General features: G+C 40.0%; 1 protein-coding gene across 1 annotated transcript in view; it reads right to left on the bottom strand.

The window, feature by feature from the left end:
- Positions 1-3,340: 3,340 nt before the first annotated feature.
- Positions 3,341-16,961, bottom strand: part of LOC124286736 (multiple inositol polyphosphate phosphatase 1-like) — a 41,699-nt gene continuing 28,078 nt past the window's right edge. Inside the window, exons 2-4 of the mRNA XM_046723161.1 lie at positions 14,133-14,254; positions 6,794-6,927; positions 3,341-4,143 (exon numbers count right to left, since the gene is read on the bottom strand). Coding sequence (XP_046579117.1) covers positions 3,732-4,143; positions 6,794-6,927; positions 14,133-14,254 — 668 coding nt within the window. The 3' untranslated portion in view covers positions 3,341-3,731. The remainder of the gene's footprint in view (positions 4,144-6,793; positions 6,928-14,132; positions 14,255-16,961) is intronic.

The raw sequence follows: 16,961 nt of genomic DNA, 5'->3' as shown, positions 1-16,961 counted from the left end.
TGCAGTGATTATAGAAATAAAGGCAGAGATGGGAATATTCACCTAACTGCACCAATGGCCAGGTTTAAAAAATAGGCCAAGGCTCAATACTTGAACAATCTCCACACAGTGCTGTTTTTCTTGTTACTTGATATGTAATGGGAGATGATAGGCAAGAGTTAGTTCCCCTTACATACCTAAGAAAAAGACTATAGGGCCCACTGAGTTGAAGTACCCTGTAGTACCTTCCAGAACTAATTATAGCACACCTCTCCCAACTATTGTACAATGTGACAAACTTGGATTGTTATTACACAGTGAAATATACTGCCACGTAAGACAAGTATGGAATTCAGACATCCAGAGTAAATCACTTAAGAGCCTTAAACACTGACTGCAAAACATGAACAAGTGACCTGGAAGGACCAGTGAGCTGCCCTAATCCCACAACCAGTTCATCTGCATAATGAAACCCCAGCTTTAGCAATCTATTTGCTGTGACATCACAGTGTTAAGACATCCACCGTTTTCCTTTGTTTGCAGTGCATTCATCTACATCACAATTAACTGAATATGTGTTTTTCTCTGTGTTCAGGAGATGCTAAATGTGATATTGTGTTGTGTGTGGGTGTCCCTGTTCATCAAACAAAGGTATCAGGCATAATTTTTCAGACGTTCATGCATAAAGATTGATTTAGCGAGGAGGAAAGTTTAGAAATGTCAATGTCATCGTGGAGAAAAGGAATGGAATACCACTGGACATGCCGTGTTCTGTTCCTTGACGACGAGTCTCTCTGGTCATATTCAACACACCTGCCAGGACAAACATCACAACAATGTTGAGGGATTCTCTGGTAAACTAGGTCTTGAGAATCTCATTTAAACACAGTATCTATAAGTCCTGAAAATGTCAGGTCATGTGATGGCAACTCTGCTCATTACCTCTGTGATTTCCGGAAAACAAGTAGTTTCTTAACGTTTGTTGATATTAATGTTGACTTAAGAAAAAACATTTCATATTTCATCTGTATTTCTCCTTTTAGTTTTGGACCTGTTGCTTCAGTGCACTGAGCAGATGGTTCACGTGATCTGGATAAAATTGAACAAAGGGAAATAAATTTCTGAGCAGGCAAATACTTTCATATATCCTGTCACGAAGAAAACATGCTTCACTTGGATTTGTGTGCTTGAGAATATATCCCTTGAAACCCACTACAAGGCAAATAGCTGCATGTTGTTAATGAATCAATAAAAGTCACCTCACACAGTACAGTTTGACCTCCACTCAATTAAACAGCTGTCCTCTATCAATGTTTATGTCGCAGTACCATCATGGTGGATATACATTGATATATGATGGCATTGGCAAAATACTCTTCATGAATATGTCAACTAGTTATGACTATGTCAAATGTATGGTTGATGTACCTCAGTAATGTTGAAATAGAGTGGTACTGTTGATTTATGTCATCAGGTTCTTGGATACCCACAAAGTGGAAAGAGAGTATTGAAAGGTTTTAAAGTTCTGCTCCAGAAAGGATCACTACCACCAATTTCAGTCGAAGTCAAACTTGTTGCCATAGAAATGCAAAAAGATTTTATTCAGAAATCCAAAACCATCAAAAAACCAGTCCACCACCAGACCTATCTATGTGCCAAGTTTGGTGAAGAAATGATAAAGAGTTTTAAAGTTCTGCTCCAGTAAAAGAGCACAACACAGATTTCAGTCAAAGTCAAACTTGTTGCCATGGAAACGTAAAAAATATTTGATTTGGAAATCCAAAACTACCGAAAGCACCAGTTCATCACCAGACCTATCTATGTGCTAAGTTTGGTGAGGAAATATTGAACAATTTTTATGTTCTGCTCCGGAAAAAGACGAATTTTCACGACAGACAGAGTCCATTTTAATACCCCACGCGGAAAACGCTTTGCAGGGTATAATGAGAGTCTCTGATCATCCATTATGTGTCCACCCAATCTCCCATGATTACAATGGCAAAAACAACTTGAATTGTAATACATGACACATGTTCCAAGTCAGTTTGGTTTGATGTTGCTTTGTGTATTACATGGAGAGTACCACTGATTGGGTCACAACAACTGATTGGGTCACAATTCTGACTGATTAGAAATTGTGTTCTTTGAGTTTGCACATGTGAATAAGTACTTGAATAAGTCATTTTTGTGTATGTTCATTGTGATTCCTGCAATCTGATGCAATGAATAATTAAAAGCTGTATTCAGTTCCCAAGAAACGTAACTAAGTAACCCAGCCTGTTGATGGTTGTCTCTACAATATAATATGAGGGAATCTGAATGGACATTCTGGGAATTCTGTCTGGTTCTTACCACTGTAATTTGTGGAGCACAGTGGTGTAGTGGTTAGCATGCTGGCCTCTCACGCCAAAGGCCCGGGTTCGAATCCCGGTGGAGACCCAAAATTTGTGACCTGGGTCTCATGCTGTGTTGTGTCCCTGGGCAAGGCACTTCATCAACATTGCACTCAGTCCACCCAGCTGTTCCAAATGGGTACCTGAGAAGCGGATGTATGGACCTATACGGTCGCCCGAAGCGCTTAGTAGCAGCTTTGAAAGTACAATTCTGTCAGGGTAATAATGTAACGCCAGAGAGCAGCATCGTGCTTGATTCTAGGCGCAAAAATTAGCATTATTATTATTATTAATCATGGTCAATGTATAAGTTTGCAGTGTTAGGATTTGTGACCTCAGTGTTCACTCAGATCATTGTTAGCTAGGTTAACTATTATCTTACATCACACATAAATGTCGTTTTCTGACATTCAATGTACCCTGCTTACAAACGAGTAACATTTTCTATGTTACCTGCTGGAAATGACGAACTGTGGGAATTCGTTTGGTACTTTGTGTTAGTAGAGTTTGGGCTGTTGCCTAACTCCAGTACTCCTTGTTATGATCCAATACCCGTGCTTCAAACAGTTCAAAATTAACATTGAGGTGTTCGGTAAGATAAATACGTTGTTCACTGGTCCCTCAGGGCCCATGGACCCATGAACAGTGAACAACTTATGTTGTCTGTGAACATGCTGGACAACATGGGGTGGAAGCCTGGGTATGTTTAAACTTGTAATAATTATCTAGTGTACCTTCATTGTTGTTCTCTGTGTTTAACTGTGTGATTCAATCCAGCATAGCAAACAGAGGATGAACACAGCACAGATTTCATGTCAGGAGTCTTGTAGGTGGAGATAGCGATCCACACAACTGGACACATCAATGGACAAAGATAACTTTCATCTGACTTGTGTATCACAAAAGAGACCCGTGACAAAATAGTTTCATTTGGTCTGCACAAAATCCTCATCAGCATAAAACATGTCTATACAAGATAAAAATACTTTTTAATCAGAATTATGTACATTTTAAGCAGCTGAATTGTTTTACTTTAAAAACCAGTTACAGATTCCAGCAATACAGGAAGCAAACATAACACAATGAAATGACTGACTGACTGACTGAGTTTGGTTTTACGCCGCTTTTAGCAATATTCCAGCAACATCACGGCGGGGGACACCAGAAATGGGCTTCACACATTGTGCCCATGTGGGGATTCGAACCCGGGTCTTCGGCGTGACGAGCCAACGCTTTAACCATTAGGCTACCCCACCGCCCCACAATGAAATGAAATACACAATGCATATGAAGGTGACAAATTTAGCACTTGAGATGTTACGGTGATGGCATATGTGTATATAGCAATATGGCTAAAAATCACAATTCATCTCTTGGTCGGCCATTGTAGTCACAAACTTTACTGAAATTACAGGAAATGAGATCTACAAATCGCTTTCTAACCTGACTGTAGAGACAAGTTAAGTCTTCACAGCCAGGAATTTTCATTACTTTTTCATTCACGTACAGTCGTAACATGTACTGAGTTGTCTCCCTTGTTTCATCCGCAGCCTCACTTTCAGTTAGCAGTTCATCATTCTGGTCACATTCATATAGAATCAGCATTAAATTGGCAGAGAAGGGCAGAATTTCACTGGTCCGAAAGAGACGACTGCTTTGCTGGAGGTAGTTATCAGCAGTGAGAGGTAGTGTGTCGTTGAACAGCCCCAGTGCTGCGTACAGAGGTCCCAGAGTCTCCGCGTGGCCGAAGTAGAAGTTTCCCAGAACATACCTGGAATACAGTAGAAACACAATATAATAAGATGTAATTCATCTACAAAAATATTCTGTTCTTTTGGTAAGCCCTTTATTAATCCCTAAAAACTCCCAAACAATAAAAACATCAAAATGTGCGTTATAATTCAAACATACATATTTTGAACTATATTTTGTTTGTAATTTTATCGTTACTTTCATTTAGAGAGACACTCAATAGTTTTGACACACAAAAACTAAAAACATTTGTCTGGTCGACATGCTTCTAAGAGCTCCTCAAATGTTTTTGAATGTGAATTAAACACCATTCCATAGTTGCTGACAATACACACAACAGATTTAAAACTACTAATTGTCTTGACTGGTTTTGTGGGAGATGGAATAGAAGTATTCTGTATGCTGTATGCTGCAATAATTCAGGCATATTTAAAAACAATATTTTAATCCACCAATCCCTACAGGCAAACTGATTCAGTCTGCAACTTCATCCATGAGCCTGTAGCCCAAGTCTAGAAAGAATCTGGTTTGTCTAGTAAGCTGAGGAATACCAACCCATGTAATGCCACTGAAATGGAATTATAATGAAGCTGAGAGCCAAGTTTGGACCAACAGACTTGTCTTCAAAATCAACTATAATACCCTCGCGTCATGGGTTTCCGTGGTATTAAGAAATTTACGACTATGAATATGATCGTTCATATTGCCAAGTCATATAAACATAATATAGTGTTAGACGACATACCTTTGTATCATTTAATGTCAATAAAACACTTTTGTCATTCATTCATTGTTGTCCGTATCGGACAACAGGCGGCCATTGTGCACAAACTCTGGTGACGTCATATGTTTCCGTGGTATTTCCTACAGATCAAATTACAAGCGCACAGCACATGTCACAATCTCACACGTTGTCAACAGCCAATCTGGGAGTGACAATGTAGGTTTACAGTAATATCGAAGTTGATAAATTGTAATACAGTAAACGATTTTGTAGAATTTACACAATAGTCACATTTCTTCAGCATAAATTTCCAGTTCATAGAATATGTAGAGTTGATACGGGATACATGAAATGAAAAGTGAAAAAATAACTTAAGAGATGACCCTATCGGGCTTCTATAGTTTTAAAAAATAGAGCTGGGATTCCTCCCTTAGGTCACGTGATTGTTTTTATTGATGACATCATGTAGCAGATGAGCGATGTTTGGAAAACTTTGAAGCTGAGTAAGTTTATAGAATATGTTTGCAAAGATCGCGCAAAAAATGCATTACGTGCTAGACATAAAGTTGCATTAGTTTTTAATAGTAGATGACTGTACGCACGCAAATTGATGAAAGTCTGAACAGTTTTTGTTCAGACCCGTGCCGATCAACTGATGAACGTAAACAATCGATAGGTGGCGGATTTGGCGAGTGGCTCGTGAGAAATTATGTCATTAGAAAATACCACGGAAATGTAAGTACCACGGAATCATATGACGGCATGGTACCATATCCATCACATAAGAAACACACAAAAACACATGATCCATCCATTTAACCAAGCCATTATTTCTGTCTGACATACTTTATAGGTATTCTTCATCACAAATGTAGCGACAAATGTTTGTAATTATGTTCACTCCAGAAGGTTTACAAGCTGATACTGATGAACATTGACCAGTGTGATGGACTGGTTGCAACCAGCAGTTCACATCAAAACTGACTGTTGTAGAAAGTGTATCAGCTTTCTTTTCCATTGTGTATATAATAAAACTGAGTCAATTTTACCTGAAATAGTGTCTGGTAAATGATATCGTATCATGAATCAACATCATGAAATATATCTCATCATGGTTGGTTGGTTGGTTGTTGTTAAACGCCACACTCAGCAATATTCCAGCTATATGATGGCAAAGTCTGGACCAGACAATCCACTGATCAACAGCATGAGCATCAATCTATGATGACATGTGTCAACCAAGTCCCCAGATAGCATTCAGACGTTTGCCCAACGTTGGCAATACTTTTGCTAACATTGCCAACGTTGGGCCAACATCCGAAGTGCTATCTGGGTCAGTGAGCCTGACCACCCGATCTGATAGTCACCTCTTACAACAAGCATGGGAACTGAAGACCAATTCTAAACCAGATCTTCACGGGTCATCTTATCATGAGTGACTGCAGTGTGTGGGCTTGACCCTGAAACAAATCGGGCAGGGGGGTAGCCTAGTGGTTAAAGCATCCACTCGTCATGCTGAAGACCCGGGTTCGATTCCCCACATGGGTACAATGTGTGAAGCCCATTTCTGGTGTTCCCCACCCTGATATGGCATGAATATTACGAAAAGCAGCGTAAAACCATACTCACTCACTCACTCACTCACTCACTGAAACAAATGTATCCAAGAAAGCCCATGCAAGTCTAGAAAATGTGGCAAGTCCAGATTACCACAGTTTCAGGCTGAAAATGAAGAAGGTCTCTGGTCTCCTTTATTATTTTTTTTATGAACATTGTTTTTCTTGTTTTTATGCTTGTAAACTAACACAACACTAAGCAGTATTGCAGCTGTAAATCAACAGCTGGAAAATAATGGGAATCTGGACCACACAATCCAATGACATCACAGCAATGTGCCTCGTTGCAAAACTTTGGTGATCAGTGATAAGATAAGGGTGGAACAAACCCGTTCAAATCCTCCTCATCCACTTCAGTTTCCATTGCTTCAATAGCATCGTCCATGGTGGTGAAGATATCTGTGACCAATGGGCAGCTCTGGATTGCTGTTATCTTGTGTCCATAGCCATTCTTGTAGTAGTGCTGAAACAAAAGTGAGTGAGTGAGTGAGTTTTATGCCACACTCCGCAATATTCCAGCTATGTGGTGGCGGTCTGTAAATAATTGAGTCTGGACAACACAATCCAGTGAAAAGACAGCAGTGGGTCAGTAAGCCGGTTTGTGGCTGTTTGGACAAGAACTTATAGCACAGCTTGCCAGAATAATAAATGGAAAACCAAAGTAAAGCAGGTTATATATGTTTATCTCCTGTGTGAAAGGAAGGTTTTGGTGCTGAGCAACAAGTTATGACAAGTCTGCATGAGTAGGACTTCAGAGCACTTGCTCCTCCATCCAAATTAACCCCACCCCACTCTACTCCACCCACATCGCGAAGAACAGCAGAGGATAGTAAAAAGTATTAAATATTGGATACCTCTCCGGATGCCCCATGAAGTGAAATATTCACTCAGCTATTGTGTTTTGGTTTTGGTGTGCACATCAACAAGACATCAAAACACAACTACCCATGGCCAAGTAGATATGAGTTATATTGCAATAATGTAATTTTTAGAGTAAAATTGATATTTTATACTTATCCTGACTCATGCTCTTTTTGCTTGTCTTCTTCTTCTTGCGAACATAGTGGAACACTTGTATCTCCCTAATTGAAGCTCCCTTCAATGTAAAATCACTAATTAGTACTCACCACGAGTTACCTCCCTTCCACAAGCTCGGGAACGAGGGCGCCACCTCCACCCATGTGCCTCACTCTCTCCTCATATACTGAGCCCAACATTTGAATTTACAGGGAAATCCAAAGTGTTATGTGGGGAGGATGGGAGGGCTTACCTCATGAGTCAGGATAAGTATAAAATATCAATTTTACTCTAAAAATTACATATTTTTCCTTATCCTGACTCATGCTCTTTTTGCTTGTAGAATCCTACGGCAAAGGAGGTGGGAATATATAATACTTTGGATTTTAATAATTAGTGATTTGAACTGTAATGATTGTAATAACCCTATGGGAACTTCATAAAGGCACTGAACTGATGAATTCCTGCTGCTAACTTATCAGCTGCCATATAAAGGTTATTACAATGTACTTATTATGATAAAGTATATATAACATTAATACAATGCTTAAGACTAATAGACTGAAGCTTGTTAATATGCTAGTATAAACTCCTTAGAGTTTGTTAGCTAAAATACTTTAAGATATAAACATAGTACTAAGCTTAAGATATGATAAACTTAAGCTAATTATATAATAGCAAAACTCTTTAGAGTTTGTTAGTTAATATACTTATATGATATAGATATAATGCTGAGCTTAAGATATGAATAAGCTTTAGCTACATATATAATAGCAAAACTCTGTAGAGTTTGTTAGCTAATATATTTTTACAATATGAGTATAGTACTGTGCTTAAGATATAATTAACTTAAGCTACATATACAATAGCCAAAACTCTGTAGAGTTTATTAGCTAATAGATTTATAATATAACCATAGTACTAAGCTTAAGATAAGATTAGACTTAAGCTAAATGTATATAGCAAAAAACTCCTTAGAGTTTATTAACTAATATACTTTTATGTTATAAACATAGTACTGAGCTTAAGATATGATTAAACTTAAGCTATATATATAATAGCAAAAACTCCGTAGAGTTTTGTTAGCTAATACATTTTATAATGTAACCATACTGCTTAAGATATGAAGAAATTTAAGCTAATTGTATAATAGCAAAAAACCCTTTAGAGTTTGTTAGCTAAAATACTTATATGATATAAACCTAGTATTGAGCTTATGAAGGAAACCTTAAGCTACATATATAATAGCAAAAACTCTGTAGAGTTTGTTAGCTAATACATGTTATAATGTAACCATAAAGCTTAAAATATGATGAAACTTAAGCCAAATATATAATAGCAAAAACCTCTTTTTTAGAGTTTTGATAGCTAATATACCTATATGATATAAACATAGTATTGCGCTTAAGATATGAATAAGCTTAAGTTACATATATAATAGCAAAAACTCTGTAGAGTTTGTTAGCTAATACATGTTATAATGTAATCATATTGCTTAAGATATGATGACACTTAAGCCAAATAGCAAAAAACTCTTTAGAGTTTGTTAGCTAATATACTTATATGATATAAACATAGTACTGAGCTTAAGATATGAATAAGCTTAAGCTACCTATATAATAGCCCAAACTCTGTAGAGTTTGTGAGCTTATATATTTTTACAATATGAGTATAGTACTATGCTTAAGATATAATTAACTTAAGCTACGATATAATAGCCAAAAACTCTGTAGAGTTTGTTAGCTAATGCATTTATCATGTAACCATAGTACTACTCTTAAGATATGATTAACTTAAGGTAAATATATAATAACCAACTCTGTAGAGTTGTTAACTTATATATTGTATGATGTAATAATCATAGTACTGTGATGATAAAAGAACTTAAGCAAAATTATATATATAGCATGTAGCTATTTAGTACTGTTATAAGATAAGTAGAAATCTGGAAGATTGACTTATCTTCTCCGAGGAACTGTCAACTGTTGTGCGAGGACCATGGGATCGAATTGGTGGATACCTGAGACGTCCTCGGTGGTGATATCTCTCAGATAATGGTTGGCAATCACCATATCGGATCTCCAGAAATAAACTCTCCATTATTTCAAATAGCATTTGTGTAGATCAATTGTAGAAGTTAGCGCTCTAATATCATGAGTATTAAAAGCTCATGGAGGGTCGGATTAGGTCCATCCGTCCTTGTATGCCGCGTAGTATGACAGTTCTGATCCAAACGGAGATATAGTGCGTGAGACTTCATTTTGCGTAAGTTGATGATAAAGGAAATAATCTTTTGCATTTTTCCCTCCTGTTTGGTTCGGTGGAGATAAATTTACAGTGCTCTTGCCGGCCATCGTGATAGAATCATCGTATCATGGAGTCCAAGTATGTCATCCAGGCGTGTTCATAAACCTCACTTGTGAGGTGTTGGAGCACTATATTCAGATCCCCAAGTTGGAGGGTGAAACTTCCGTTTTAATTCTCCAATCAGAAAGCTTAAGTAGGTTTACTAACCATCTAGTTGTGTTAGTAGCTTGATGATGAAATTCAGCTGTAGTCTGAGACGCTGTGGATTTAGATCCACTTGTATCCCGTCGTCTAGGTTATTCGCTGCGAAGTCCTTGACGATGTAGGTGCACAACCAGGTGTGTCTGTCCTCGTTGAACTTTATGTAAAATCGCCTGACTGCCGTGCCTTGTCCTAACTTGACAGGGAGGTCTCTAACCTGAAGAAAGCAGCCCAATCATGAAGGTTCAGATTAACTGGACTGTAAGGAGGCTTGCTTTCGTTCACTGATATATAGTTGTCACTTGTAGCGTAAGTCTTGAACTGTGAACTAAGATTGACCTCTCATGTAGAGTCGTTGTCCAACGCGGTCCAATCAGAACAAGGCATTTGATTCTGTAGAATACCCGCTGTGATGTCACGGTGTAGCAGGAAAAACCTTGTATAAAATCTTGCCGTCGTTGATATTAGCATAATCGTCGGTCTTCACCGTAAGCTTCGAAAGTTACCCGAGTGACCACGTGTTTCGAGGGTTAAAGGTAAACGCCAGCGAAACCCTCCGGTAGCGAAATACCTCGCTCTGTAAATTAATGCTGGGTAGGTTATTTTCCTGGCTGTCGTGAAAGTAACTTCAGTTTTGAATATAATTCCGACTTCCTTATATAAAGGTACAATAAACTTGCAAGTTGTCAGCTTGTAGACTGTATACATGAATGTATCGTCATAATTGTAGAATTAAAGCTGAACTTGTTGTACATATTTCTTCTCAGAAACTTTGACGATTATGAGTTATACTCGCTGTAACAAGGCTGCTGTTCAATTTCTCGATATTGAATTGTCTGCAGATGTGCGTAATGGTCACGCATGTAAATAATCGTGATCGTAGTCCGGGATTGCATATTCTAGCAATCTATAAGGAAAGGTTGATTCCTGTGAAGATCTATGAAACGTCGTTGACTAATTAATACAGCCGGCGTTCTGTGTTGTAAATAGCCTGTGCAATTGTCTTCGGCGTGAGGCTTATAGGCGGCATATGGCATACAGTTGATAGACAACTTATGCGATGTCTTGAACGGACTGGACGAGTAGCTATATATGACGAAGTGTGGCTAATATATGGAGACCTTGGAGGAGATTTCCTCGGTGGACGCCGGAGACTTCACGAAGCTCTCGAAGTATCCATTCTAGATTTTCTGTGTGAAGTAGACTTGTAGCCACTTAGCCTTTGCGACCATCGCGAAGGTATCGAGTCAGAGCCCGATCAGTATATATATATGATATGCTTTGCCCGCGAATGACCTCTGTGTTCAACAGGAGTGAGTGAGTGAGTGAGTTTAGTTTCACGCCGCGACTCAGCAATATGTGGGGTCGGTGAAGCTTACTCCTCCGCCTGACGTCCCTTGTAACTGGTGAGGCTCTAGCTCCTTCGCGGAGGTGGCCTGGGACTTCCTTAGCGAAGTGTCTAGAGTCCGATCAATATATGAGCGTTAGCTTCATACAGGGTGGTTCTTGCTGGTTCTGCATAAGTAGAGCCGAGTAGATCATCCTATCATCTTCAGAAGTCGTGTCACGAAATCTGGTGATAAGAATCTCATTGATCGTTCTAGATCTATTAAGGCCAAGAACATACGCCTCTGGCGTTTGAACTTTTATGGCTTTATGGTAGGCTGTGTCCACATTCTGTGGCACCGCGGCAATCGAGTCGTCGGAGGTAAGGTGATGGCGCCTGCATCGTCTTCCTTTATCAGGTATGTCTCGCGCCGAAGTTGCCACTCTTGGAAGGTGAAGAGATCTAGGTTGTTTACCATCCAATATCGTATCTCAGCGTCTGAGAAAATTATGCCTCCATCATTTTCTATCCCAGCATCGCTGATGAGAGGTTGATGCTCTTCTGATGGTGGACTGTGTATTTCTATCTCTATGTCGGGTGACGCTCGGGGAGACCTGACTGTAGACTTGTGTGCAGACTTGTGTGGTGACCTGTGAGGCGATCGACGTGGTGATGTACGAGGAGATCGGCGCGGTGAACGGCGAGGAGATCGTCTTGGCGATCTGCGTCTATGGGTTGACCTTCTCGGAGACCTGTGAGGAGAATGTTGATAGCTTCGCGAAGCTTCTTCTGCGTCCGGTCCTGGGGAACGGCGACTTGACCTTCGCGAAGGCTTCCGTGAGGTCTGGTGGTCTGAGTCCGCATCTAAGGATGAAGCCGAGGAAGGTGATGATCTTCGCGAAGGCTGTACATCTGGGTCCTTCGTCGAGGTGGTCTGCGACTTCCTTCGCGAAGGTGGCTTCGTCGTGGCTGCTACGCTGACGGGGGTGCCTCTGGGGTGTCGTCTGCGTTGGAACCTTCGCGAAGGCTCAGGCCTTGGGCTGGCTGCTTCTCCAGTCTGTAGTGGCCCTCCATCATGATCATGATTTGCCGCAACAGTTCATCTGGGATGGTCTGCGATGAAGTAGTCGGTGCCCTCTCTGCGATGTTAGCGGCGGGGCCCTCAGGGAAGTCGTCTGACGTCAGTGTAGAGACATCAGGCTGCATGGCGATCTCTGCTGATGTCACTGTAGCTGTCTCCGGTCGCTTCTTGTGGCGTACGTCGGGGATGATGATCGGATGATCATCGAGGCCCAGTTCAGCGGCTGGAACAATCTCGGTTGAGAAAGTCCTAGTAGACTTCGTTGATTTCCCCTCAGAGGTCGACGCTGCCCTGGGGGTCGCGAAGTCTGGTTGAGTGTTGGTAGCGGCAGGGACCCTCAGGAAGATCATAGAATATCAGCGTTGGTACATCAGGCTGCATGTTGATCTGCGCTGACATCACTGTTGCCGACATCGGTCATTCTTTTGATGTACATCAGGTATGATGATCGGCTGATCATCATACAGGCCCAAATCTGCGACGGGAACAATCTCGGCTGAGAAGTTCAAGTAGACTTCGTTGATTTCCCCTCAGAGGTCGCGTTGAGATGCAGTAGAAACCCTCTAGTCTTCGGCTGCGACGATGGGATGTCTGGGGAAGCAGGACGCTTCTTGGAGCGCGGACTACGTCCCACGCCTCCACCACCCTCTAGCGGAACACCAGGCGGGAGGGGGTCGACCAACAGCAGTAGACTGGCGAGGGTTCAGGTGTATCAGTCATGGCTAGACTCTGCATATGCGGCCTATCTGCTGCGCGTCTCAAACGCAAAGTAATTATTTATTAAAGGCAGAATTGGATAGATTAGTACCGCAACTGCAACGTGAATAAAATGAAACATGGCGCAGTACAGCTAGGGCATATTAAATGCGGATCAGCAGCAGAATAAAAACGTTATGTGCAACAGTACAGAATTTTTATCCACGTAATCCACTGAAACAACACGGCGTCGTCCCGTGAATAAACAGTAGAAACACGACTAAATATCAATATATAATTGTTGAAGGATACTAGCTAAACCTCTATAGATGTCTATACGAGGTAACTAACTAAATATAATCAAAGGATATAGTGTGTCGGGAGACACAGGCGCTCTCACGTCCAGCTCACTGGGCGAAGAAGGAGAGAGTGAGGCACATGGGTGGAGGTGGCGCCCTCGTTCCCACGCTTGTGGAAGGGAGGTAACTCGTGGTGAGTACTAATTAGTGATTTTACATTGAAGGGAGCTTCAATTAGGGAGATACAAGTGTTCCACTATGTTCGCAAGAAGAAGAAGACAAGCAAAAAGAGCATGAGTCAGGATAAGGAAAAATAATAATTGTTTCTGTTCCATAGCCATAAAAGGTTTGTTTCCAATATAGGAAAATCCTGTCAGTTTATATACAAAAAAAGAGAGCAATTATAACACATTTCATTGACATGTCAATCAATATCAGCATATCTAAGATTGCTACTTTCCCCAGTTTGCACAGATGGCTTCATGGCCAGCTGTCTGGAAGCAGTCAAGACCAGCTGAAAGTCAAATGCAACCATTCTACCAAGACTGTAAAATACCTGATTCTGCTAATTCAAATTTTACTGAACACAAGTTGGCAAGTTTTGGTAAGGTGCTGCCACTGACAGGCTAAGGATCATGTCCAGGAAATCAGCTTATCCTGGCATATGAAAGGGATGGTACTCTTTGCAGTGAATTGCAGTGCTTAAAACCATAGTGCCACAAAAAACAATGTCAAATTACCTTTAAGTCAGACAGGTATTCCAGCACCTTGAAATCCTCCTCATCAAACAGACTGCACCATGGGGAAGACTGGTACAGGGCTGTTTCATATCCACACACAAGGTACATTGTCCGTAAATGTTCTGGAAAAAAATTCAAGAGGTATGTTTAGGTACAGATTCTAGTACTTCAGGGATGTGAACCTACATTGTCAGAGTGAGGCACCTAATCACCAGCACACAAGGTCAGGGATCCACTTAGCGACCACGGCTTCCACAAAAAGATGGTCTGACAGTGACAACTGGTAGCCTAGATCATGTACTTTGTGTACCTCTCTGACAAGTGTATTCAGTATTTACATGTCATAAGGGGACAGGGTACTTAGGGACGCCTGCCAGTTCTTAAAGGTCACATGCAACGTAAAACACAACTTTGCAGATTCTGATACCTTTCGGTATGGACTTACCGAAACAAATCATCAAAAATGCAAATTCAACTTATAAAGTGGAAAATAATGCGATGAAAAAAACAGCGCGAAATCGGAGTTCAAACGATTTACCAATTTTTCCCCCAGCACTTGGGGGAAAAGTGGTTTCAACAGCTGGGCTGCACTGCGCTGGGCTGCTCTCATAGCACATGTGCAGTGAAACTGGTTCGTACAGCTTGGAAGGTTGTCCAGATTATAAGGTCGTGAGCAGGAGTAGTCTAATCAAAACAAATAGTAAATAATCTACTCATTACATAAAAGAACCTTGTTAGGATCTAGATCTACTCAGCTATGTGTCAACCAGTGAGGCGTTCGACATTTCAAGACGGAAAACCTTCGCTGGCGGTGAATACTCGGTGAAGGCTTTGGTGTGAGCTATTTTTCTAATGTTTTGTTGATATTTCATAGGCGCAAGCTTTTTATATGTTATGACAGTAGATTACCGATTTAACTGTTTATATAATTTCATTTGTCTATTTCACCACACGCCACACTTACCGAGTCTTTCTTAGTTCAATACTTAAAAGCAATGTCATTATTTAACGTTGACAGAATTTCTAACTGTGATATGAATATGTTGTTGTCACAGACAAAACTCAATGTCTGTTTCATTGACACCTATGTGTCTGCCTGCCTGTCTGCTAATGACAAAATTCAATACATAACTTCGATCACTGACCACATGCAATTTGAACTTAACACCTATCAGGCTATACACCATAAACAAAAAGCATTGATTTATGGCCCGAGTTCGGTCTCTGTCACATTACATAATTACACGGACATGCAGGTGTGATAGTGGTACACATGACATGTTATGATGTCTGTTGATTGCAAAATGTTATACACAAAATATGAGCATGTATTTACAAAACCCAACATCTCTATCAGGGGCGGATACAGCTTTTTGAGAAAGGGGTGGAGTTTTAATGGTCATTTAACAAACTTTCAGCACATAAGGGAGGGTTGCGCACCCCCTCTGGATCCGCCTATGTCTATATATTATACACACACAATGAGCCGTGAGGGCATCTGCATATGAACCAGCCACTACACTTGAGTGCACACCCACCCGCTCTGACTGGGTTCAGTATCCCGGTTCTTCGTTTCGAGGGAAGTAAACCCAAGTACGAAATATTGCACTTTTGATTTGCGATTGTACGCTTATAATTTTGTTTATATGTTTTTTCATAATCAGCAATGTATATTATATGTCATGAATAAGTGATAATTGTGTTTTAATTATGTTTGATTCTTTGGTTGCGTGTGACCTTTACATTGACATTTCCTGAGGTGTAGCTTGGGGGAATTTACTTGTAAGCAATCATGTTGCAGTTTATTTTCAGCAGTATCTTTTCTAAAACAAGTACATCTGTACAACATAGCTAAAGCAGACCTCACAAACCTACCACTACCATGTTCTGTGTATAACACATCAGTAAACTAAATGAGATAATAATGAACAATATAATCATGGCAATCAATATGTTACATTAATTTGCTACAATGGTTTATATCATTTCTATAAAACGTATCAATATGTTTTTATATTTTCATAGGATGATGCCACAGCCGTCACGTGTGACAATCAATGTGCCATACAACAGAAACAATTGTGCATATCATTATCATTCAAAGTAATTGTTATCATAATCATCGTACAGGAAAATATATACAAATGAATTGCTGTATAAAATTAATTAGAGACATTATTGTTTGAGAATGTAAAAACAACCAGCATCACATTAAATTTGCATAGCAAATTTGAGGTAGAAATATGGAGACTTGTCCTTTCCACCACATGTATTCATCTGTCAACTGTTAAATTAACAGTTAGAGATAGTACCACAGAGAAAACACAAACATCCTGACTATGAATATCAGAGAACATTAAAACAAAGTCAGATGAATGCTTGTTGAAGATTGGTCATGCTTGTTCCAAATTAATGCCTCCAAAAGCCTGAATATTGAAGAGAATCCCTCCAAAACTTTTCAACTTTAGTTCATCCTCCATTAGTTGAACTGTCTTGCAATAATAGATAGTCATCTGTATGCAATAACTGATTATGATTGCTAACCTCGTTAGGATGGGAAAGCCACAATAACTCGGTGCGCCTAGTGGCTGCAAGAGTTGTATACTCCCCAGGGAGTTGAGATTGATAATACGATGTGCCGTTGAGATTGACATCCAATGATCGAGGGAAAAATACCATGCACTAGTTGAGCATGCACTAGTTGCCTGGATATGTAATAATATATAATAATAATAATAATAATAATAATAATAATAATAATGATTGTTGCTAGTTGTACGCAGAAAAGAATCTTTTCAGAAAAGAGACATTATCATGAGGATCTAGGAT

The sequence above is a fragment of the Haliotis rubra genome, unplaced genomic scaffold, assembly GCF_003918875.1.
Source record: "Haliotis rubra isolate DU_JTF1 unplaced genomic scaffold, ASM391887v1 Scf39, whole genome shotgun sequence".
Classification (NCBI taxonomy): Eukaryota; Metazoa; Mollusca; class Gastropoda; order Lepetellida; family Haliotidae; genus Haliotis; species Haliotis rubra.
Note: the sequence above shows the minus strand (reverse complement) of the source record. Positions and strands in the feature narration are given on the sequence as shown.